Below are 24373 nucleotides of genomic sequence, written 5' to 3'. Positions count from 1 at the left end.
CACAAGGAAGATGCAAGGAGGTGGTAAAGTTGAACAAAAACCACGAACAGCTAGAGAGAAGCTCAACATGTTGAGCTCTCTGGGCTAGCAATTTTAGGGGACTCTCCAGTAACTACAGTTCTAGAGGTGCTACCAGTGGTGGAAGTATAGCACCATGACTTCACCACCATGCTATCTAAACCATTTCTGAGCGAGATTAGATGTCACAATTGTACAAATGCCTGCAGGCATTGCACACTAACATTCCCTCTCTCCACTCCCACACTGCTAGCACCAGTGAAGATTAAAATTGCTACTGCAAATATAGCCTTAGGGTTGTTATCATGCTTTGAAATTCTAGAGCAAGAGCTCTAAAGGGATCTAGATTTTATTTTTTTTAAAGTAGGGAAGAGTACCAAAGATTCTTCTCAAGGGGACGGCTTAACTGGTGGATATGTCTAATTATCTTTGATAGACACACCCATAAAAGAATATACCAGTAGTTTTCAAACTGTGGGTTGGGACCCCAAAGTGGGTCGCAACCTCCTTTGAATGGGGTTGCCAAGGCTGGCTTAGACTTTCTGGGGCCCACAGCCGAAGCCCTGAGCCTCACTGCACAAGGCTTAAGCCAAAGCCCGAGGGCTTCAGCACCGGGCAGCAGGCCCCAGGTTGCAGGTCCCCTGCCCAGAGTGGTGAGGCTTGGGCTTTGGCCCACCAACCCATGGAGTAGGGCATGGTGCAATTAAGTTTGAGAACCCCTGGAATATACAAATTCCCAAACGGAGTGTGGTTGAAGACATCCACTTAGTGCGCAAGTCCCAGTAGATTCTACACAGGTCACCCTATTGTGATTTTCTTTCCATGACTGAGATCCCCAAGCTCATCTGCTGTAATAGTAGAGTTCCCTAGATGATGATGTGGGAAACTAACTTCCATACAGACAACCATACAATGTAGACTAACTCAGGACTGAATTGCTATCAGAATTAGGGGAGCTGCCTTATGTGGTTCTTGGCTGAACAAATGCAGATGTACACACTCTAGTTCTTACTTTTGGACTGCAGGAGAGGGTGAAGATAAGACTACACTCTTGTTTTGGCTAGCACATTAACTCCTCCAGAGAGAGGCCAGTGCTATTGTTTATAGCCAAAGGACTTCTTCCATTGGTTCACCCCCAATCAATAGGCAACTTGACTGAGTCTAAGGGAATATCACAGCATATGTGAATGTCTTGTAAGGAACAGCCACTCTTTCGCCTCACTTGTCACTACAATAGCTCCTTACGTTCTCTCTCTATTTCCACTATTTTCTTAGGTGACGTAGACACACAGCCTGCAAGAGAATTCAGAAGACTAAAGCACCAAGGATGCAGTTCAATTAGCCATAGGAAAGAATTTCAGATGACGAGTTGTTTTTACATCCCTCAGCCACATTTTCTTTATCAGAATTTCCAGTCTCAACCAACAGAACTATCTAGGGGAAAGGACAGTATTTGAAATGAACTCCATTTCTGTGGTAGATTTATATACCGAATAGAAAGTCTTCTGTGACTGTGTTTCAGCTGAGCTGATCTCACCGAGGGTCTAGATCTGTTGGGAAGTTATTTTGGAAGTCGTCTTGTTGGGAACACTTCAGTTTGGAAAGAGAAGATGCCAGCCTAACATACGATTTTTAGAAATAGGCCTAAGCACTAATCTGACTTTTAATTAAGGGCGGCGGGGGGAGGGAGAGGAAGCATAAGGTTGCTCTAAGGCTGCTGTGGCACCATCTGAAAGCTTTGGGATTTCAACTCCTTTCAATCTGGATATAGTTGTAGATCCTGAATACATTCTGCACCAAGTCTCTTCTAGGACAATATTCAGGTGTCCATGATCACTGCTGGATAGGTCAACAGTCTTTTTCATATCACAGACCATAAGGTATTGATGACTCAACTATAGGTCATTGCAGCAATAGTGAAGAGTTAAACTCAAGTAGCTCATTCTCCCTTTCAAATGCTACAGTCCACCCAACTGCTAGTATTAAATAGCCATTCATCTGCACCAAGCACACACAAAGGGTTAGGATTCCATTGTTTCCTAATTTGTCACTGGTCCTTTGGATGCATTTCAAGGTGTAGAGGCAATGGGCCACATTGCAACCCATTCCAATATTTAGATTGCCCATTCTTCTAAGTTTGCTTTTCCTTGCAGCTAGAGGATGCCATGTGTACTGGTGACCTAGATCTTAAGATCAGTCCCGATAAAACAGAGTGCATAGTGGCAAGCTGGAGAGAGACATCCTTCAGCTATGACAAGTTACATCAGCTCCCTCAAGTGTGGATACAAGGTCATTTTTTTGGGTAGGCTCCTCATGACACCAGGACATCCAGGAGAAAGAAGTTTCTATCTTCCTTACTGGTAGCTGGGAAAGGGATTGCATCTTCTCACCACTGGAGTTCTTGTGCCACTGCTCCATGAATTTGTCACTTTGATTAGATTATTGCAATGCTCTACCTTATCTTTTTCTCACACAACTTCAACTAGTGCTGACAGCATCTTCCTGCTTAGTTTGTGGCATGTCCTATGTGAAGGACATGCCATGTCATGGCCTGTATTAGGTACCTGTTTGAATGTGATTCAAAGTTATGTTTTTTGATTTACCAAATCCTGCATAGTTTTGGTCCTAGTTATATTAGAGAGAGCTGTCCCAGTATTTTAACTATTTGGCAGGGAGTACCTTAGCTCCAGAGTTTGCTTTTAATGATAGTTCAAGGCTAAATTTGTTACTTTTTGATAATACTAATTATCACATTTCCTCATGATACAACTTCATTACTTCCCCTCACCTACATGGTAATGTGGAACAAGAGAAATTGGTTTTTAAAACATGACTATAAGCAGAAAATGTAATTTGATTTTTTCACTGGATTCCAGAGATTATGTTGTCACCTAAATTAAACTAGATTTTGCATTCAGGTTAACAAATCTTAAAAGTTGAAATTTTAAACACATGGAGACAATGTTCACATTAATATTTATCCAAACTGCACATGTAACATGCTATTAAGTATTACTTACTGTATATGCTATGCAACATGCGTAAGGTTCATCTACAGTAACTCTACTTAACGTTGTAGTTATGTTCTTGAAAAATGCAACTTTAGGAGAAATGATGTTAAGCCAATCCAATTTCCCCATAAGAATTAATGTAAACGGAGAGTGTGTGTGGTTAGGTTCCAGGAAAATTTAATACTGTACACTGTGATGACGATTGTGAAGCTTGGTTGAGGTGGTAGATTCAGAGGTTGAAATATTCCCCAGGGAATGCCTTAGTGCTGAATGATGAACTAGCACTTGGCTGAGCCCTCAAGGATTAACAGGTTGTTAATGTAGCCTCACTCTACAAGGCAGCACAAATGGAGGGAGGGCAGACAGCATGGTAGAGAGACAGAGAGGGAGAGAGAGATGCGCATTGCCCCTTTAAGTATGCTGACTGCACTCTTAACTACATTGCATTTTAAACAGATTAAGCTGAGACAGCAGCTGCTGCTACCAAGCTCCCTTCATCCTGAGCCCTGTCTTCCCTATCTCCATAGAGCAGGAGGGGGGACAACTGGAGGCATGAGCAGAGGGGAGGACACCCTGATATTAGCATTCCTCCCCCAGCCCCCACACACCAAACAGGATGCTCCTAGGAGCAGAAGCAAGGCAGAGGACAGGAGCAGCATATGGCAGTGGCAGGAGGGACAGCTGAACTGCCGGCAATTGACAGCCATCTGGGCAGCTGCTGCACAGGGAACTTCAAGGAGTGGGGAGCTGCCGGTCCATGCTGGTTCCAAGCCCCCACCAGCCAGTGGTGGACAAAGAAGGCAGTTGCCAAACATCATTTATAAGGGAGCACTGTGCAACTTTAAACGAGCATGTTCTCTAATTGATCAGCAACATAACAATGAAACAATGTTAACCGGCACTACATTAAGTGAGGAGTTACTGTATTAGCTTCTTCTTTTTCCTTATGCATGTGCATTTAAGTTGTCAATCTTAACAAGTCTGCATCAAGTTTCTTAAAAGAAAAAGTGTCTGCTGAAGCACGAGTATGACAACTGTCAAAATGACTAAATATGGATTACAAATACAACTTCCTCCAGGAACTGGTGGACACTGGAAGAAGAGGGAATGCAAGAGGGCTGTCAAGCCTGATAGAAGGGAAAGGGCTCAGCAAGACTTTGGTTATCCTGCATCATTTCAGAAATGTATTGGTACAGTTTAATTATGCACATATCTAGCTTCTATGTGAAAATCATAGTCTGTATGCCCTATTAACACTACAAGTGCACAAGACATTTGAATGGGATGGCTGAGGCAGAGAAATGTTATCAAACCTGCCTGATATCTTTCAATGACACAAAGGCTAAAGAGGGTAAAGCAAAAGTAAAAAGTTCTAGCATCTCCTTTCCCCATCAAGTTTCAACTGACATTAGAAGGGCCAGTAGATTTATAAGAACATAAGAACGGCTGTACCAGGTCAGACCAAAGGTCTGCTGAGCCTTTCCAAGTATCCAGTTCACACATGACATATGCAGTGTTTTCTGGTGCAATAAAATTCCAGTGTGTCCAAAATAACAAATAGTCTAATTACATGCATGGGTCAGACTGAGCTGTCACAGACGTACAATATTCATTACCTTTTTGGTGGTCCTATAAAACTTCTGCATGAATCTTGAGGTTCTACTTAAAATGTTTCTAAATCGTATGGTTACAGGAAAAAACTTTTCAGTATAATCTTTTGAGAAAAAGGCAATAATTGGAGAGAGGTGTTTAAAACACTCTCTGCCCGCATCAAAACATGTACTAATATTCCTATTGTAAAGCACTAAAGCAGCAGATATTCCCATTTCATTCCCTTTTCACTTCTCATATGGCAACTTTCAATTTTTGGACTGAAGTTTATCAGGTTTGATCTCTTCCCAAAAGTCTTTAGAACATTAAAAAAAAAATAGTTCAATTTCTGCTCCTGTGAAATAAGCTCATCAACCAAAGTTGTGTTCTTTCCAGCTCATATGTCATATCATTAAGGTAGGGCAGCACATGACTACCAATAATTACATTTTGCAACTGATTCTCAAACGAATCCATCTGTTACACCTATGAAATTTTATGGCCTTTCCGGCCACACAGATGTAACTAAATACACAGCACAGATTTTAATTAGGAGAGAAAGTGAGGGGAAGTTGTCATTTAAAGTCAGGTTGCACAAGTGACTGCAATTGGACCTTGATTAACAATTCTATGGATGTGAGTATTAACAGGAGCATTATTGTTTCTGCATAGGCAAAAAAAGACTTACAAAAATGCATGGCCTCAGTTTAGGGCAGTAATCACAGATGGCTCCCACTGACATCAGTTGCTGCAGGTTCTCAATACCTCTAAAATAAGGCCATTTTTTTTTTATTAGTTAGTAGACATGACCAAAACAGATCAGATGCAGAATCGTGTTTTCTTTATGAATGAGCAAAATGTTTACACAAAGTGATAGTGATCTTAACAGCATGTAACAGAATCATTTTATATAGCTAAAACTATGCTCTTTAGATTGTAATTAGAACATTAAATTGAAGTTTCTCATTGTCTCTCAACCCAGTTTATATGCTTATTGCAATGTATTTTGACTAACCAGTGCATCTGAGCAATGGAAGCCCTCGTATATTAACTCCTTCCAAGAAAAAAAAAATGCTGTCACTGAAGTTTTCAGGGTGCATCACTTCAGTTTTCAAAGTATATACAAAAATAATCCATTACATTACATACCTGAAAATGTTGTTGTTCTGAAGATGTATGAGATAGATCCACTCACTTTGGTTTAAGGATCTCAAGCTTTTGGCTTACAGCAGCCAGAAATAATCTGTTTAAAAGCCTCACCACTCAGCAGTAGCAGGTCTCAGATATATGTAACAGACTACTGTCCTCACTTAGTTTCTTAGTACTGAGGCACCTTTATATAAATTAATACAAGCATCCCAACCTAGTGCAGATACTGGAAAAATGTGAACCTATTTAAAATATACTACGGTACTTTTCCTAAAGGCTATAGTCAAACCACAATGTAAAAGTTCAGATGTGACTAAATTTGATTCTACTATTGTTTGTAAACAGTTAAAGAAGGTTTATTTAAAAATGTAAACTGCAAAGCAATAAAATTGGAAGAGAGGGGGAGATTACTCTATACTACTCCTTTCAGGTAATACTTTTGACTTTCAACCTAAGAATTCTAATATTTACCAATGATAATTACAGTAGAGATGTAGCCTTGTTTTAGAGAGAAGAATGAGGTGTATGATATGCCTGTATTGCAATTATGGTGTGACTACAGTTCGAATAGACATACCTGAGCTGGGTTTAATCCAGCTATTTCAGCTACTGGAGCAGTGAATCCACAGCAGCACAGGTGATGCAAATCCATCCAGAACCTGGAGCAATTACTCAGGCAGCTAGCAGTGTCATTGTTTCACTGCTCCAATACCCATGCCAGCCTGTTATTAAAGCTAGCTTAAGTCTTGTCTACTCAGCTTCAAATCATGCCCCTTGACTGCAGTTTAGACATACCCTCAGACAGCACAATGACTTGCCAGAGCTCTCAATGTATGACTGTACTAAAGCCAGGATTTAAACCCATGTCTCTGTATATTCAAGTCCTGTGTTTTACGCCCCAGCCCATCCTTCCATTCTAAAGCTGGCTTCATTTTTACTACTTAAATATTAGAAATATCAGATCTTATTTTTGCTGATGGTCTGGAATGGGCAAATCACAAAAGGCAAATGCCTAGTCTAATGTGTTTTCAATTGAGGGTTTTATATACTGATGGCCCACATTATCATAGTATCTGAGGAACTCAAGTCATTTTAATATGCTTATTGATTATACTTCATACCTGTGCCAAGGTTAAATTTATATGTTGTTTATAAAGGATAAATAAATGATTAATAGATTTTATAAGCATGTTACAGACATGAAGCAAAAGTGGTATAGACAGTTATAAGTCATGTTAAGAAACATATTGCTGTTGGATTCTAACAACTGATTAACCCTTTATGAGCTGTAAATGGAAGTGTAATATATAACCTATTTATCCTCAACAACCCAGTGAACAGAGAAGCACTATTATCTCGATGTTACAGATGGGGAACCGAGGCAGAGAACTTCAGTTGTTTGCCCAAGGTCACAAGTAGATCACAGAATTAAACCTGGGTCTCCTGTGTCCCAGGCCAATGCTCTAACCACTGGATCATCCTTCTCTAAGATTTGGAGAACTGAAAGCCTAGTTTCAGTCTAGTCCATCAAAAAAATACTGAAGTCTTCCAAGGAAGAGGTTTAAATTAAAGACCTGATTTTGCCAGTGAAAAAGGTAGAATTAATTTAAAATAATTAAATCCAGCCATTACCATAAAGGAGCGCAAGAAAAGGGACAATTCACTTTTAAAGAACTAAAAGACTCCCTGTAGTGGAAAAAAGGCCAGCATATATTCTCTTTTTAGCTCAGCAGACAGGTCTCTCTCATTACAGAATTTCTTCACAAATTTTGTATCCAGACGCAGGTAGAGAAGATTTCAGTAGTTCAAGTTGGAGGCCCTGAACACATGAATCCCTGGCCTATTTCAAGTGTATACATGGTCAGACAAGTGATAAAATGACTGAGCTATGTCTGTGCCCAGTATATGTTCCAGGTCTTGTAGTTTACCAACCAACCCCCAAAAGATAAAAATCTGTCCTATCGACAAGGCAGAGACACTAGCTGTGTAGCTACGATTGTTGCTCACACAACAGAAATGAAATACGTTTGATCCCAGAACCGCTACAGTTCATAGAAACACTGGACAAGTATTATATCGAGTTCACATTTACAAAAAAGTCTGAATGTAAGTGACTTCTGTAGAACAGGGAGTTATTCTGTATATAAGGGAAGTACTCCTAGCCACCTTAATGAGAAGATTTTTAGTGTCACTTTTATAATAATCTTATTTCAAACCCACACAAATTGGAGCTAGGAAAGTTCTGCACCAGAAATGGTCTGACTAGTGATATGCTAGTGCAGATTGCTTATTGATGCCTCTCTTCCAAAAGGTGGCACAATTTCATTGATTCTACAAACCCTGAAGTGCTTTTAGATGTTTTGCTGCTTCCCCCTAACATCCAAATGAATGAGACAGTGAAGAACATCCTTTTGGGTAGAGAAGTGTTGTTTACAGACAAGCTGATCTCAAATTATTTACTAAGAGCTTCTAAAAGGCATAGAAGTCAAGGCAATAGACATACCTGACCATGAGACAGATCAGGATTAAAAACAGAAGTGCTTGTGCAGAGATATTTTATGAATATAATCAGAACCTATAAAATGAGGAACACTCAGTTGGCCCTGAACATAAAATCTTGTCTAATGCCAGAGAAGAGCAACTTGAATAGAAACCTCAACTAGATGGAAGTGGTTAAAAATCAGGAAACTCCCCAAAAGTCATGCTTCTCAAATAGGAAAAAAAAAACTTTAAATTTAGTGATTTGAGTCTTGATTTGAAATAACATCTTTAAAAACAGTAGACTATTCAAAATTCACTTTCTTACTTAAGCAGTTCAAGGATTACAGAGCTAATCACTGTCAATTAGCAAGGGAGGAACAGATTATGAAGTCATATTATGCCTCTTCATGGGCCACATATAACTGCTTTTTTTTTTTTTTCCTTTTTCGTTTTTTTACAAGAAAGTTCTTTTTAAACCAAACACTAAAGAAAACTCAAAGGCTACTATGAACTAGAAGCTTGAGATCCATAAACAAGATGTGGAGAACTAATTGAAATACTTATTTTAGAGAAGGAAATGCCTATTTACACAACAATCCCCATTGTTGGTAATGTGTTTAATCTATGATCTATAACTATTTGAGCATCAATGTGTTAAAAAAAGAACTACTATTGCTATTATGTATTCACTGACTACCTAGAACTTTCACATTTAATGCTCTTGATTTCTCTTTCATCTCCCAATATTCTCTACTGGGATCTCAGTGTTGTCAATCATATTTTGTAGTCTGTGGGAACAGGCAAAAAAGAAAAACCTTTCCAGGCCCTGCACCACACACCTCAACTCCAGGCAACCAAGCAATACTATGCTAGCTTGTAAAGATTCATATGTGGAGGTGAGAAAAGTCATGGCATTCCTGAATTAGTAAAAATAGCTAGAAAAGATGATGACCTTCTAATGAAAGAAAAAGTGTCTTCTCAAACAACTGATTTGCTAGTAACATTACAGTGCACTAGTTCAACCTTCTATGGGTCACACTTAAGGTTCAATTTGCAAATCAATCTTAACCACATGCTGTAGTTTCAGCTATTTATCAGTTTACACACAAATTTGCCCATGTGAAAGAGAACAGTTGAGTTCAGAGGCTTACACTACTGCGCACACATCTAATAGCGCAACAGCTCTGTCTACACTACAGGATAGGCAGTGTCTTGGAAGTAGTTTGTGACCAGTTCTTGAAAACATATCAGCTAATACTCAAAAACAATTGTTGAAACTAGGTTTTTCAACAAGTGTTTTCAGAAGAGTTATGCACCATTCATGCCATATGGCACAACTAAATTATCTGAAGGAGTAAAAAACACACTATGAACTGTTTCATGACTCTGGCAATTATGTAGTGTACACAGGGCTGTCTATATAGGGCATGATGTTCCAAGCTACTCATATGCTTAAGGGTAATCACTTTAGACATCTTCCTTACACAAGGCCCCCTGATAAAACAAATGTGCACCTCTTACAAGCCCATATTCTCATGGAGCAAGGCAATGACAGAATACTAAACTAATCTTAAGGTTCAGGGGAGTGACTTTTTTTTTTTTTAAAAGAGGTACAAGCTAAAAAGGGCTGTTACAGGATTTATGAAAAAGCCAAAGGCCATTTTAACTTTTATTTTATTTATTCCTCAATTATTAGAAAGTGGGAACATTCTGTTCGCCTTCCCAAATTCAAAGAGGTAACACTGATGCTGTGATAAGTTAATGAAACTGGAGCATTTAGCACGCAAGGACTACTAGCAATATCAGGGTTTCTCATTAACATACCAAACGAAAAGATATTCAGAGCAGTCCTGAAGTAAAATTTAGGAGAGAGATTTACTCCACAAACATCGGAATGCAGTGGTTTGTAAGTTTGGGCAATGAAGATTGTTATTTTTTGTTTTTGTCAAGCCTTTTCATTTCTGTCACCCACAGCCTTCACCATGGATTTATTTGCAGCAACCAGGGCCGGCTCCAGGCCACAGCACGCCAAGAGCGTGCTTGGGGCGGCACGCTGCAGGGGGCGCTCTGCCAGTTGCTGGGAGGGTGGCAGACAGGTCTGGTGGAGCTGCCGCAGGCCTGTCTGCAGGAACGCCTGCGGCAGGCCCACCGGACCCGCGGGACCGGCGAGCAGCAGAACACCCCCCGCGGCGTGCCACCATGCTTGGGGCAGCGAAATTGCTAAAGCCGGCCATGCCAGCAACCCTAATATCCATCTGATAAAACACTGTTTTACAGATTTTCTAGAAATAGACCATACTACTAAAAAGTTATATACAACTTGTGTATAATTTTATACTATGTGCAACCAGAAAATATGATTCAGCTCAAGCTGCACTGACTGTGAGTCAACAGATTAACCGAAGATAAAAGTTTCTTGGGGAAAAATAAGTAGCAGTAGTCACTAGTTTTCGGAATGTTCTGCAAAATGACTTCTGGCAGAAGAGGAAGGGAAAGAAAGTGTGTTTGTTTTAAGGGGAATACAGAATAGGGCCTTGAAATACATGATGTCTATGCTATCAAAACACCAAGTGTAAAAGATAAGTGGAGAAGACAAGGGGAAAAATTCGCTATTGTACATGTGAAGGACACATTCTGCAAGTTGTATCACATCCCATTGGGATGTAACCTAACACGCCCACCGAGTTACTGGCAGTAAAAAATAATAATGGCATTACTTACACAGCTTTTTTGTTGAAATTACAACTTCACTATAAGTCAAACTGTTGACTTCTCTGGTTAAGGGTTCCACATTTTAAGTGTTTTTAAGAAGACCAAGGGCTTCAAGATGTTGAATTTATTGAAAATGCTTGAATGCTAGCTGCATAGCTGCTGCATATTTCATTCTAGCAGATTAAAATTTGCAGCTGCTAATCTCCAGGGAGAACACACACTTATTTTCTGCTTCAGGTATAAAAGACAGGTTGTGGTTTGTGAAACGATGGAAAGTATCAGTGAAAAAGCAAAGAGCACATTTTGAAATAGGCAGTTACTAAAGTAATATCTTTTCAATTTTCAAAAACAAGAGACAATACAGGATTTTGATTTTGATATTTATTTTTAGCAGGATGTGTGTACTAATGGATGGTGACATCACTAGAAGATACGTCCATGTCCACCACCTGCAACAGAAGCTAGATAGATGTTAAAGAAATCATACTTAAAGCTATAAACAACACTACTTACCTATAGTGGTGTTATGACAGTCACCTTAACAAACAACTGGGTTAGCTTTTGATACAAATACATATGACCAATATAAACTTACCAGTTGTCAAAATTCATTTATCAAGTTTTAATTTTGATGCATACTATACCTTGATTTTAACAAGCTGTTAAGTTAGAGAAATACTCATTATAAATCCCATTATTTAGAAAAGATAGATATACTCATGCAAAACAAGGCTATATTGTTCTTAAGTGAAAGAAACTTACCTGTAACTCTTTTCAAAACATAAAAGATCCATACATTTAAACCTATCCTCCAGTTTATGGCTAGCAGGAATGCCCCAGACTTTCAAATTCTAATGCTATCAAACCACTTCAGCAGCAGATGGCATGCATCCGTTTCTGCTGAGAATATAGCCCCTTACTCTTTTTACATGTCAAATTATTTTGCAAGAAACCAGGCAGAAATTATATAAAACATAACACCCCAAAACTCTGCAAGGAAGGTGATGTTATAAATGTACTTTCTGTAAGCGAGAGGTAAGTTTTCACTTTATATTTTACAAATCATCTCCTTCTAAAGAACATAAGCTTCAGGATTTTTAATCAAAAGACTGCGCAGTAGCAATATCTGGCTACAAAAAGCAAAATACAGCTGTCAAATTTCAAAGCCTCACAATGGTGACAATGCCAAAAAAACCTTAAGTTTGAAGGGTAAAATCCAAATAAACTCAGTTCTAGAAACATCTCAAATATACATACTTACCTGAGAACCTATAAGCTTGGAAACAAGTCCTTTTAGACAGTTATGACAAATCCAAACCTCAAGACGCAAAGCTGAGTCCAAGCAACAGTGATTTATACGCACATGCAGAAGCTCTGTGCAGCTGCATTACAAAGCTCTTTGACAAGAACTGATTGGAAGCGGACTACAGATAACATGCATATTCTAACTATACCTTGGCATCTGAGAAACAACAAGAAATTCAGTCAGCTAGTCATATGCACAAGTTCTCTTGAAAACATCTTGATCTATCATGTAAATGTATACTCAGGCACTTAAACATGTTGCTTGATTATTTTAAGGATTGTTTAGCATCCAGGAGCTCCATTGAAATCAACAGATGTTGGGTGATGATCCTTTCTGAAACTCAGGCCTCTTCTTTAAGTGTCTGAATGAGGACATAGGAGTAACTTTAGACTGTTATTAAAAAAAAAAAAAAAACACCTTGGTCTATAATTTTTTCTGTAAGAAGTTTGAGTTTATATACAGTCAGTGGCTCAAAGTCTTTACAAACTGAACATCTTGTGAAACCAGAGATTTTTAATAGCAATTTATCAAGAAACAGACTACTATAGCAACTGAACAAAAGGTGGGCTACCTTTTACATGAGTGTAAAGAAAAACAGAACAGTGTATAAACTTGCAGACTCAGTCTATAATTAGAGAAGATATTTTGCATGAGACCAGGCAGAAGATCCTGGCAAACTTGTTCACACCAAACCAAATATCATTGGCATTTAAAGTTAAAGGCTCAGACAGACTCATGAGCAATTACAAGGACTTAACACAGCTACCCAAGCTTTACTTTGTCAGGAGCTGTAACAACAGAATGAGACCTTAGATTGGAATGCAGAAATTCCCTGGTTCTGTGAAACCAAATGCGGCAAGATGTACCATCTGTTGAGTTTGGTCAAGACCTTTGTATGCTTCTTCCCATTCCTTTTGGTAGCCAAGATATTTCCCAACAAAACAAAAGATATTTATGCACAACTGTAGTACCAATGCATTTTCTGGTGCAAAAACCACTGACTATTTAAAGGGTGTGGTGAGTCTTTCTGGGGTGTCCACACGAAAGAACTTCATGACTCTCTGGTTAATGGCTCCATCACTAGCGTCTAGTATATAGCAGCATGGCCTAATTGCAGTAGTGCTCTTCCACACCAGAAAGTAGTCATGTGGGAAGTGTGTCTTAGGACCCCACCAAATCAACAGCAGCATGATGGGTGTTTGTCCTCAGATTAGGATGAAGAGGGTTTTTTTGCTCACTGATCCTTGAACATATACTGAGGTTCTCAGGTTAAAGTGTGCCATGGATATCATGAATACTATTGGCACCATAAGGGCTGAGATTTCCAGCTTGGTTCTTGATAACTGAAGTCTTTTGTTAAAGCCTTCCCCTGCCACACAAGTCCAAAACACTGCAAACCAATACAAGCTCTGTCAAACAGGGACCATTTGCTCCCAATGGTCCCTTAAAGCCAAGCTGGGACTTGCAGCCCAATTCTTTCATTTCTTCCACGTGACATAAGTGAATCATCCAAACAGGCAAAAGTATTTACTCTCATCTTCTTGGATATATTGTTGCAATGGTTAGGTATTTTCATAAATTCATGCTGGTGTGACAACAACCTACAAGACAGCAGTGAATTGGAAACACTGTCCAGTATAAAAAAATTGGACACACAGTATTTTATGCATCTCTTGCTATATGCGCATAAACATTCATCAGATGCACAGTGACCACTTCTAGCTGAGACAGAATCATTCCCAGATAGCAAGAACATCAAGTGTCTTAATATATGGGGCACAGATACCAAGGAACCAACTGCTGCTAGACCACTGGAACTTTCAAGTAGGCTAGCCTTCGAGACAAAGTTTGAGATGGCCAGAAATTATGCGTCATACATCACTAAAAGCCAAAGTCAAATCCCAAAAGATTCATCAGGCTGGACAAGCCCAGTTGTGGACAGGACCACGGGTCTGACTCATCCACCCCCATTTTTAAGGGACTGAGTAACAGAAGGCCTAAGTAAGTCACATACAAGTCACAGACAAGTCAAAGGCAGAAGTCTAGGACAGAGTTAATTTTTGGAGTTGAATGGCCTCTCCAGCTGCAGACCTTGACTTGCACTGAGAGAAAGCATGGAGCACTTTTAAAGATGTATGCATATCCTCTATGTCAAAACCTCAACTCATTCTGGATTCTAAGGTGGGTACTTGGCTTCATGGGTGGTGCTGAAGAAAAACTGTATGGCCAATCTTATTGGACCTTGTGTCAAAGGAGGTAACATTGGAAGTTATGACAGCTGTGCTAGATTCTGAAGCACTTTAAGACTTGTGCTTTGTAACCTTTCATGTTAATTTGCTGGACTGAATGTGAGTTTTTGGTCAGCCCAACAAAGGTAACTCTGGGATGAGCGCTTGCAGCAATACTTGGATGTCGATCACACAATCAGCTAACTCACAATCCATCTTAAAACATCTTAGACAGCTAGGGCACTCCAAAGCAGTCAGACAAGTCTGGACATTTTTTCCAAAAACATTATGCACTTCTGAGGGATGAGAGGAAAACATGGCTCTTTACATGAAATTATGATACATCATTAAACTATGTAATGTAGTAATTCAGTACTACAGTGATTGATACCTTAAAAATTCAAGCAATAATGAAATCTTATTTCAGAACAGAAAAATCAAGCAAGACCTTAGCTGGGTGAAGAGTTAAGCTCCCAGATCCCATGTAGCAAATTATTTTGTGTGAACAATGCAGATAAGAAAGCTCTGTTAAACTTAGATAAGCCCACCCACAAAAAAGAAAGCTGTGAACAGAGCTTAAAAAAAAAGTAACTACTGAAGATTACAGCAGTAAAACCACCTGTTGACATAGCTGTGTTTACACCAGGGCTTTTGCTGGCATATCTATGCTAGCCAACAGTGTGGGTTTTGTTTTTGTTTGTTTTTTTTTAAAAACACCCCAACCAAAATAACTACATCAATACAGCTTTTCAGTGAAGACCAAGCACAAAACAATAACCAAAAGAACTTTTTCAATATCAGAGGTAAAAAAAGGAAGTGAGCTAGATATAGAGGGAACTTTCCCTCAACATACCACCTAATGTGGAAGTGGCTTAATAGTTTTAGAATTCTGAAGCTAGGAAATTCCTGCTAGTCATGTGCTAGAAGCGGACACCTAATATTTACCTTTGAGAGAAAGTTTAAACCAACTAAACATTTATAACATATCAAAATTAATTTCATGAAAAACATGGACTAACTGAACAAAATATTACGCACTTCCAACTTATGCTCTTTTTCTGCAAGGACTTCTTTTTGACATAGCAGAAAGTCTGATAACATTCGAGTTAATTGTTTTCTATCATCTATTTCAGCCGCCAACCTGCCATTGTAATCCGCCAGTACCATACAAGCATCATCTACCATCTTGGAAAGCTGTTCTCCAGATTCCTTATCTAAAAGACAAGTAAAGAGAAAAAAATAGCAATACATTACAAAATCTTGTCAGGCTCTCTTATGCTCACATTTCAGTTGCTGCATCCCCATCTCTCACCTGTTATTCTGTCTAGTAAGGACACATCTTGGACCTCTACAGGCAATGAAGCGATCCTCTGATGAACTGCTTCATCCCCAGAGGCTGCATTTTCTAGTTCTTGTAATGCTCTAATGACATCTGTAGTCTGAAAAAGCACACAGCCTTAGAACTGGTTTAGTCATCAGACCTTGATACAGAATAACATCAGCATCATTTCACAATGAGTTTACGGGATGCAATTTGACAGTATCAGTTTAAAAACTACTTTGCCAAAGTCAGCATTACCAACATCTTCCCTCTCTAACCGAAAAGAGGTAAAATGTCAACATAACAGCTTTAATTCCCCATGGAGCAGTACTGCAATGTTCCAAATGTTAAGAATGATCCTCCTACTAAAAATGGTCTCATTTTCCTTTAAATTCTTGCAGTAGGACAACTTTTAAATATGAAGTACAACGTTTATTGGTAATGAGTACCTGGGGGTATTCTTCATTTTTACTCTGTACTTTTAAATTGTTTAAATTAAATGTAACATATTAAATTACTTCTTGCTTAACTTTTCCTGGTAGGCACATCATACCATAAAAGCACAGCAGTAATTTCAATGGTAGCATATTCATGAAGTTGAGCTTAAATCAAAGTAGTAAAAAGAAATTATTTGCTGCAACAGGGTGTACTAAATTTTGATGATCTCCAAAGCCCTGTTCTTAAAAAAAAACAAAACCACCCATTCCACACTTGACTGTTCTGACATCCCTAGTTATAACTTTAAAAACTCTCTGGGAAGAGAAAGTGACATAACAAAAAGCCATAAGCACAACATAGTGACAAGTATGTAAATTATGAAAGTCCTTGCATATAGAGTAAAATAAACTGTGTTAAATATTATATTGCTATGGATAATAATTTGATATAATTGTATAATTAATATTTTACATTTACAATAGTCCTATCTTACGTTTATTTCTTCACTATTAATTTTGAAAGCCAAACATTTTTGGTATTTTAATACCAAATTATATATAAACACACTACAATTTAAAAATGTTTTTAAAAAAGTGTCAGATTTGCTAAAATTATAAAATGCTAAGATACTGATGCAGTTTGTAGCCAAGACATAGAAGCATTGTAACTAAAAGATTTCAGTACCCCTAAAAGTGAGAAGTACGCAAGAGATTGATGTAATGAGTATTGTAAAATAAAAATTAAAGAAATTGTAAATCTTCAATTAATCCTCCACCTCCTCCCAAAATTTAGATATTTACTTATAATAACGCTTTAAGGGCCAGTACCTCTGCCCCAGAGAGGTTCCTTTACACCACTGGAGAGCCACAAAGACCATAAACCAGCTCCAAAGAGGGCAATAAAGATTCCATCAGCATGCTGGAAGCATCTGGAAGCATAAATCTGGTATAACCCACTTGATACCTATGAACCACTCTAATATAAGGAAGTGCCTGAAGTAGAGTTGGAGCACACAGCAGTCCTTTCCTATGGGAGGCCTCTGCAGCCAGCATAGTTGATAGCAGCACTGGGGCCTCCCCAAGTTACACCAGAGGCTGTTCTGCAAATGATAATCCAAGGACTGAGGAAGAACAAAGGTTGCATAAAGCCACCTTTACTCAACTTTCTAGCTTTGAGTGTTAATTTGGCCCTTAAAATGGGACTCATTACAATGCAGAGTTGGTTCTGTATTACTCAGTGCCTGAAGGGTTTGTTTATTTTTAAATATATCCCAACCCTTAGGAAATGATAGAAGTTTATGAACACAAGAGACTTCTACCTGTGGAGGGTCACTTGGAGAACTTTGTGCTGAACAGTTATTTTCATCAACTTTTATCTGTTCAAATGTGCGCTTCCTGGCCTTTCTGTCACCATCTAAAAATCAAAGTAGAGACCTAAAAATCAGTTTAGGAAACAATACGTTTATTTAAACGAGACTGAAACACACACACACACAAAATACTTACACAAAGCTTGCCTAAGTTGTTCCAATACGTCATTTTCATAAACAGACCTTTCTTCCCAAATAGAGAGCACGCGGCCAAGGTGCTTCTTACAACTCTCATCAGACTCACTGTGGGGGAAATAGTAAAATCACCAATAAAAATGGTAGAGGTACAACTCAATAATAAACAATTCAGCCCTGTATAATCTTGCATCCAAGGATCTGAAATATTTTACAAATATCAAAGAATTAAAGCTCCCAACACCTCTGTGAGATAAAGATCCTCATTTGCAGAAAGGGAAAGGAGGTTTTGACTTGTTCAAAGTCACCTCACAATATGTCACATTGAAATAAAGGCCAAGTCTACTAGCCCCCCAGCCTACTTCAACCATTGAATGCTTCACAGTGCCTTTAAACCTAGCGAAACATGACAGATCAGTTTCACCCTTATTCTATTAATTAGCAATCCATCTTTTTTACAATGAAGTCCTATTACATAAGAAGATGCGAAAGAGTCATCTACAGATATGCTTTCTAGTGTAAGTGCTAAATAGGTGAATTGCATCCAGAGAAATCATATGCTAGACCTGTATCATTAAGGAATAAGGAATTATTGTAACATGCAATAACTTGAATGAATGAAAAAAACATTTACCCTGAACCTAACACAAAAGAAAAACACAACCAATAGTCTTCCAATATGAAAAGATGATCATCAGGCTAATAAACTTTATTCTGATTGAGGTACACGCACAAGCACAGGGACTATGGTGTGGGGGGTGCTGCAGCACCTCTAGGCTTTATGCGAGGTCCCAGCTGCCGGCCCTCCTGCGCCCGGACTCCCAGCTGCCAGCCCCAGCCTCAGGCCACTTATCCCTTCCGGGTCCCTGCATCTCAGAGACACAGTCCTGCTCTGGGTCTGAGCTTGGGGGGGGGGGGGCGGGGGCACAAACAGGGGTAAGGGGTCTAGCTTTCAGCTCCCGCACTATTAACAGTGTTCCAGCACCACTGGGCATATGCTAAAGAAGACTGACATGTATGTAAGATCAAAGGATATTTTGAACTAAGAGGTGCAGGGAAGAAATTGGAAAAAAATAAACTTCAGATCTAGGATAGGGCGTTTCTTTTAATTAGGGTGCATGAAAGCTGCTGATCCAGACAGAACAAATGAAGTGTTCTGGAAGGAAAATGCCTCACACGCTGGCTTAATAATAGTTAATAAGACATTAATGCCCACATTACAGTTTACTGTACCTTGAAACATGCTTAAAGGCCTCAACTATAACTGGTGCAAAGTCTTTTGTAAATTCTGGTCCTTTCCTTTTGCTGTTCTGAATGACATCATTGGCCAGGTATAGGAATGTCAACTTCCTATTTGGTTTTGCTAATAAAAGAAAAAAGAGAGATGCAACAATCCAAAGTAGTTTGTAGTATAAAACTAATTTTCCAGGTTAACATTCAGTTGAGTTTCTTCCTACATCTCTTATGTAGAGGATAAAAACAGATATAAAATGTTATTTAAAAATACAAAAGTTCACTATTTCTACTAGCACCTCATGCTATTAATACAAAATAATCAAAGCAACTTTTTATAAAAAATTTGTCTGCATAAATTTCAGCCCTCAAAACCCAGACACACCAAGTCATAGCAGTCCCGCTATCCCCCGCTGCCATTTTAAGTACAGGCTCAGCAACAACTAATTTGAAGTTTGGACATTCTTCATGTTTTGCCAATCCACAATTTACTCTGACCTCTTTCTCCCCCTCTCACACTACCACATTCATCTGCTACTTCAGCAAACACACTGTCCCTACCCACCACACTTATTAACCCAGTCTCTCCTCCACAACGCAACTTAGTCCCCCAAGTTGTTGTTCTTTCCACACACAGAACCTTACATATTTTAATTTCAAATTTAAAAGCACAACATGTATTTTAAAAAAAACATTATGAATCACCAAAGCATAACTTAATATGATCTTGTAGCTATAATCTTAGGGTAACATTTTCAAAAGCGCTTTGGGTTATGTCTACACTGCTATATAAGATCAAGGTTAATGGGACTCCAATCAGCAGACCCTGGGTTACAGAAACCCAGGGCTTGAGTGTTTACAATTATTACCCGGCCATTAAGGTTTTTCTAACCCAGGCTTGAACCTGGGGCTCTGATGTTGTCACTGCAGTACACAGACCAAGGTGAAATCAGCCATATACCAGACTCTCAAACACCCTTCTGAAATGTGGCTGGTCTAGCCCCAACATTGGTATATTGTGAGAAAGTATGACTGTCTACACTGCATGCTATAGAAAGCTTAAACAGCCTGCCAACACATCCGGCCAAGCAATCATTTTGGTCCGTGCACCCCCAACTACTGGAACCAGCAACATGGAGGCAGCGCCTACAGAAGAAGTTTTCTTGCTTGTACTTTCCCTTCTGTGTTGGGAAACGGGCAGAGCTTCTGAGAAATGGTGGTGGATATTTTGGTGGCATCTTCTGACCCACGAAAGGTGTCTGACAGAGCTTATGCTGGAACAGGAAGACGCGGCAGCAGAGTACCCAAGCACGGCAGACTCCAACTGGCTGATGGAACTCTTGACACTCGGTACAGTCACTCATGCCCCCTATGTAGACCGACACTTCTGGTACAGGGTCACAAATACAAGCTGAGGGGATCAAGTTGTCATGGTGACATAAGATGATGAGCTGTGGTCCAGCACTTTCACATGAAGAAAACTACATTTCTGGAGCTTTCTGAACAGCTTGCCGCAATTCCCTAGTGTAAACACATGCATGAACCCACTCATGCCAATCCAAAAGCAGGTTGCTATAACCATCCGGAAGCTGGCTACCCCAGACTGCTACCGGTCCACTGCCAACCAGTTTAAGGCTGGGAAGTCGACTGTGGGTAAAGTGGTGGTGGAAGTTTCTGTGGCAATCAGGTATGTGGTTTAAAAAAATATTCATGAAATAACTGCATTTGAGAGAATGGGATTTCCCACCTGGGACCACTGATGGAACTCATGTGCCCCTAGTTTGCCCTCCTCAAGGAGCACGAGTACAAACCACAAAGGGCATTATACCATTGCTATATAGACCCTCATGGATCCCAGAGGTCCATTTATGAATGTGAACATGGGCTGCACTGGGAAAGTTCATGATGCCAGGGTTTTATGATGATTGGGAGTCTACATTCATGGACAGGCTGGAACTCTATTCCCATCAAATGACACTATCAACAGCATTACTGACCCCATCATTCTTTTGAGGATCCCAGCACAGCTCTTTTTGCCTTGGCTTATGAAACCATACCCTAATTTAGGAGGCCCTGGAAAAATACTTCTTAAGTACACTCTCAGCAGGTGCAGAATGGTTGTTGAAAGTGCATTTGGTAGACTGAAATCCTTGCTGGAAATGTCTAAAGACCATTTGGATGCACAAGTCACCAATGCTGTTCGCATTACTGTTGACTGCTGTGCTCTTCACAATCTTTGTGAAGCCGGAGGTGAGCCATTTCCTTCTAAATGGACCTATGACTGAGAAGGGCCACTGAACCAGTCTACGCAGGCAGAAAGTAGATAGCTTTCTACTTTGTGCCTGGGCTAGTTGCACCGAGGCAAGAGTAGTCAGAGAGGCTTTGTGCTCTCACATTACGGACTTTATGAATGTCCTTTTGGAGGAGTGGGGACAGTGCTTATTGATTGGGGTGGACGTCAGTGCTTGGGGAGAGTAGGGATTTGACTGCCATGCAACGTACTTCTGAATGACATAGCCACTTATGAAATGGTGGGGCATGATTCACAGTATAGATTCATATAATATCCTGGGAAAATTCAGCACCACTGTGCAGTGCAGAATTTGCACAGAATGAATGTTCTGTGCAGAATTTCCTTCTTCCCTTGCAGAAACGGGCTGCAGAGCAGCTGGACCTGGCCAAGTCTAGCTCCCCAGTTTGCAAATAAAAGACGTGGGGCAGGGAGGAGGAGAAGCGAGAGAGAACTGGAAGGCTCCGAACAGCCGTACACCCCCCAACGAAAGAGACTGCATGCAGAAAATTTCACACAAACCCGGGACCCAGCATAAGGCTGTTTCTCCCTCTGGATCCCTGGGCTCTGGGGGAGAGGATGTCTGGCCCCCAGGTTGGGCTCTGTGGGGGAGGAGGCAGAGAAACCAAGTGGATTGTGGTAGGGCTTTCTTTAACACACTACTTTTAGGGAAGTTTTTTTTTTGGTATCTGTATTGCTAGACATTGTTGCTAACAAGTATGGTGAAATAAATTACTAAAATAACAAACTGGTGTGATTATATAGTATTTTAACAAATAAAATATGCCAAGTTTTAAAATATTGTACAGAATTTCCCCAGGAGTAATATAAAAGTAGTGACTGAAGTGACGATTGTACAAAGGAATGCCGTTTGCTTACTAATTCCTAATTGTCCTTGATCATGTATTTACCTTTGTTTTTTTAAAAACACATTGTACAATATGACAGTGATAGAAATAAACTCTCCTAATGACACAAAAAGCTTTATTTATAAACATGCCTTGGAAAACTACAACATCCACTCACTACCAGGCAGGCCAGCTGACACTGCTACACCAACACCCTAACAACAACAGAACCAAACAGGGGAGGAAAAAAGTGCATGGAAAAACTGCAAATAATGAAACTATGTACAAAACAGAACCCCCCTGACCCCCAGGTTTCCTTTCCCTTCTTGCTGCACACGAGTGGGGTGGAGGCATCCACAGGAAGGAGGTCAATATGGAGGACCGCATTGCTTTAAGTTGCCTGACACAGCCACTATTGGGGCCTTACTGCACAGGCTACACAGTCATGAAGTTTTCCAAACTGTTTCTGGATTAAATCCCAGGATACTGCCCAGAGGTCTAAGGTTGTAATGTGGGTGATGCAGCAGGAGTTGGTACTCTTTCAGCGATTACTGACATCAGCAACTCAAACTGTCCTCTCTGCTGACCTCTGTCGTCCTCCTCTAGCCACTGCTCCTGTTCCAGGAACAGTGAAACAAGTGCCTGCTCCTGCACTGACATCCTGTTCTCAAGCTGTGCGGCCTGCCTCAGCCTTTCCTCTCGACTCTCGCCAGGCCCTGCCTTTAGCCATAAGTCCCTCTGTTTTTGGTACTGGACCTGCTTATGGACCCTATCCAGAATTTCAATTGTAAGTTCATCACAGAAATGCTTCCTCTTGGAACCGTCCTTGACAGTATGCTGAGCCAGGCTTGTATTACACAGTGGGCAAGCTGTTGCGGTTCTGCAGTCACTAGAGGTAGAGGGGCCTGGAATAGGAAAAGATGCAGAGTTATTGTCTCAAACAGCTCACTGCAGGAGCACAGAAAAAATTCTTGTGGAATTCCAAGGACAAAGGGTTACATTTCCAAACTGAACTTCAAAATACTGTCAGAGGGATGTTTCCGATCACAGATGCTCCCTGAACACAGCGTGGTTAATCACAGTGACAGTAATACTGAGATATTGGTAGGTTAAAAATTCAAAGCTGTTTTTTGTTTTCTAAAAAATGCCATCATTACTTGTGGGGAGAGAAGGTCTGCCTGTCAGTTGCCTTGCTACACAGGCTTTTTCTATCATTTCAGGCCTTCCACATTTTGGAGGACATAACTGTTCCTGTGGTGCCTGACTGGCAAAAGGAGATGATATTCAAAGCTGCCGGTGAGAAACCTGCAATGTATGCAGCAAAGGTATTCAAACATATAATAACTGAACAGCACATCTGTGAGTGGAATGGCCTGGTGAGCTAGCAAGGTGGGCCTAAAAAATACACACTCCACCAAAAAGTGATTACCTATCTCGAGTTCTGGCTTCAGGAAAAAGTCTGCATCTATCAGCATCTAAGATTGGCTCAGAATTCATGAGGGAATCAACAGGATGCTGCATAAGTTCCACATTTCTTAGCCTGTTATAATTATATGCAATACACAGAACTCCACAACCATTACCCCAACCCCCTGGCATATTTCTGGATGCATGTCTCAAATTTGAATGGGTTTGGAAAAATGATTGTGTCACCTGTGTATTGTTTGGACTACCTTTACCTGAAATGGACTAGATTTGTGAATGGAACACACTTCCACCATCATCACTGTACCATTCACTCTTTCCAAGAGGCTTGTTATATCACTGGATGGTTATAGAGCAGCACACTTACACGTATGGCAGTAAGGTTATTTTTAAGAAACAAAAATGCCCTAACAAAAAACTGTGCCTTTCTAGTAAAATAAATACTTTCAAGGCGTTTTTATTGTTTGCATTTCCTGGTCACCAAACTGAATTCCACATTGGCGGGGGGAAGGAAACAAGTGCACAACTGGTGTTCATCATGCTGTTCACCAGGGATTTAAGTAACTTTTACAGTGCTTCACAGAACTGAAATCCATCCCATTCCTATATTAAACATTAGATGGAGCAGAAACTTACCAGGCTCCAAGGCAGCTTCTGTCTAATCTGTCATCTGTAGGCTCTGCGGCCAGGTTGTTCCCCGAGTGGGCATCAAACAGCTCCTCCGAGTACAACAGGATATGCTGCTCCTGCATCAAAACCTCTTTTGGGACTCATTTCAGCTACAGAATCACTTTGCGGGCCTCTCTCTGCACCTGCTGC

General features: G+C 40.0%; 2 protein-coding genes across 14 annotated transcripts in view; both read right to left on the bottom strand.

The window, feature by feature from the left end:
• Positions 1-24373, bottom strand: part of FHOD3 (formin homology 2 domain containing 3) — a 1052879-nt gene that overhangs the window by 197297 nt on the left and 831209 nt on the right. The window lies entirely within an intron of this gene.
• The window catches only part of RPRD1A (regulation of nuclear pre-mRNA domain containing 1A), a 65065-nt gene that overhangs the window by 27668 nt on the left and 13024 nt on the right, over positions 1-24373 (bottom strand). For 2 of the 4 annotated variants that reach the window (XM_032764071.2, XM_032764074.2), the window contains exons 2-6: positions 18992-19121; positions 17760-17866; positions 17573-17667; positions 15808-15934; positions 15534-15709 (exon numbers count right to left, since the gene is read on the bottom strand). In XM_032764071.2, coding sequence (XP_032619962.1) covers positions 15534-15709; positions 15808-15934; positions 17573-17667; positions 17760-17866; positions 18992-19121 — 635 coding nt within the window. Of the gene's footprint in view, positions 1-11327; positions 11423-15533; positions 15710-15807; positions 15935-17572; positions 17668-17759; positions 17867-18991; positions 19122-24373 lie in introns of those variants that run through there. The other 2 variants (XM_032764072.2, XM_032764073.2) reach the window with 2 other exon arrangements.

Source organism: Chelonoidis abingdonii, chromosome 2, assembly GCF_003597395.2.
Source record: "Chelonoidis abingdonii isolate Lonesome George chromosome 2, CheloAbing_2.0, whole genome shotgun sequence".
NCBI classification, from domain to species: domain Eukaryota; kingdom Metazoa; phylum Chordata; order Testudines; family Testudinidae; genus Chelonoidis; species Chelonoidis abingdonii.
The sequence above is the reverse complement of the archived record's forward strand: the minus strand, read 5'-3'. Positions and strand labels throughout refer to the sequence as shown.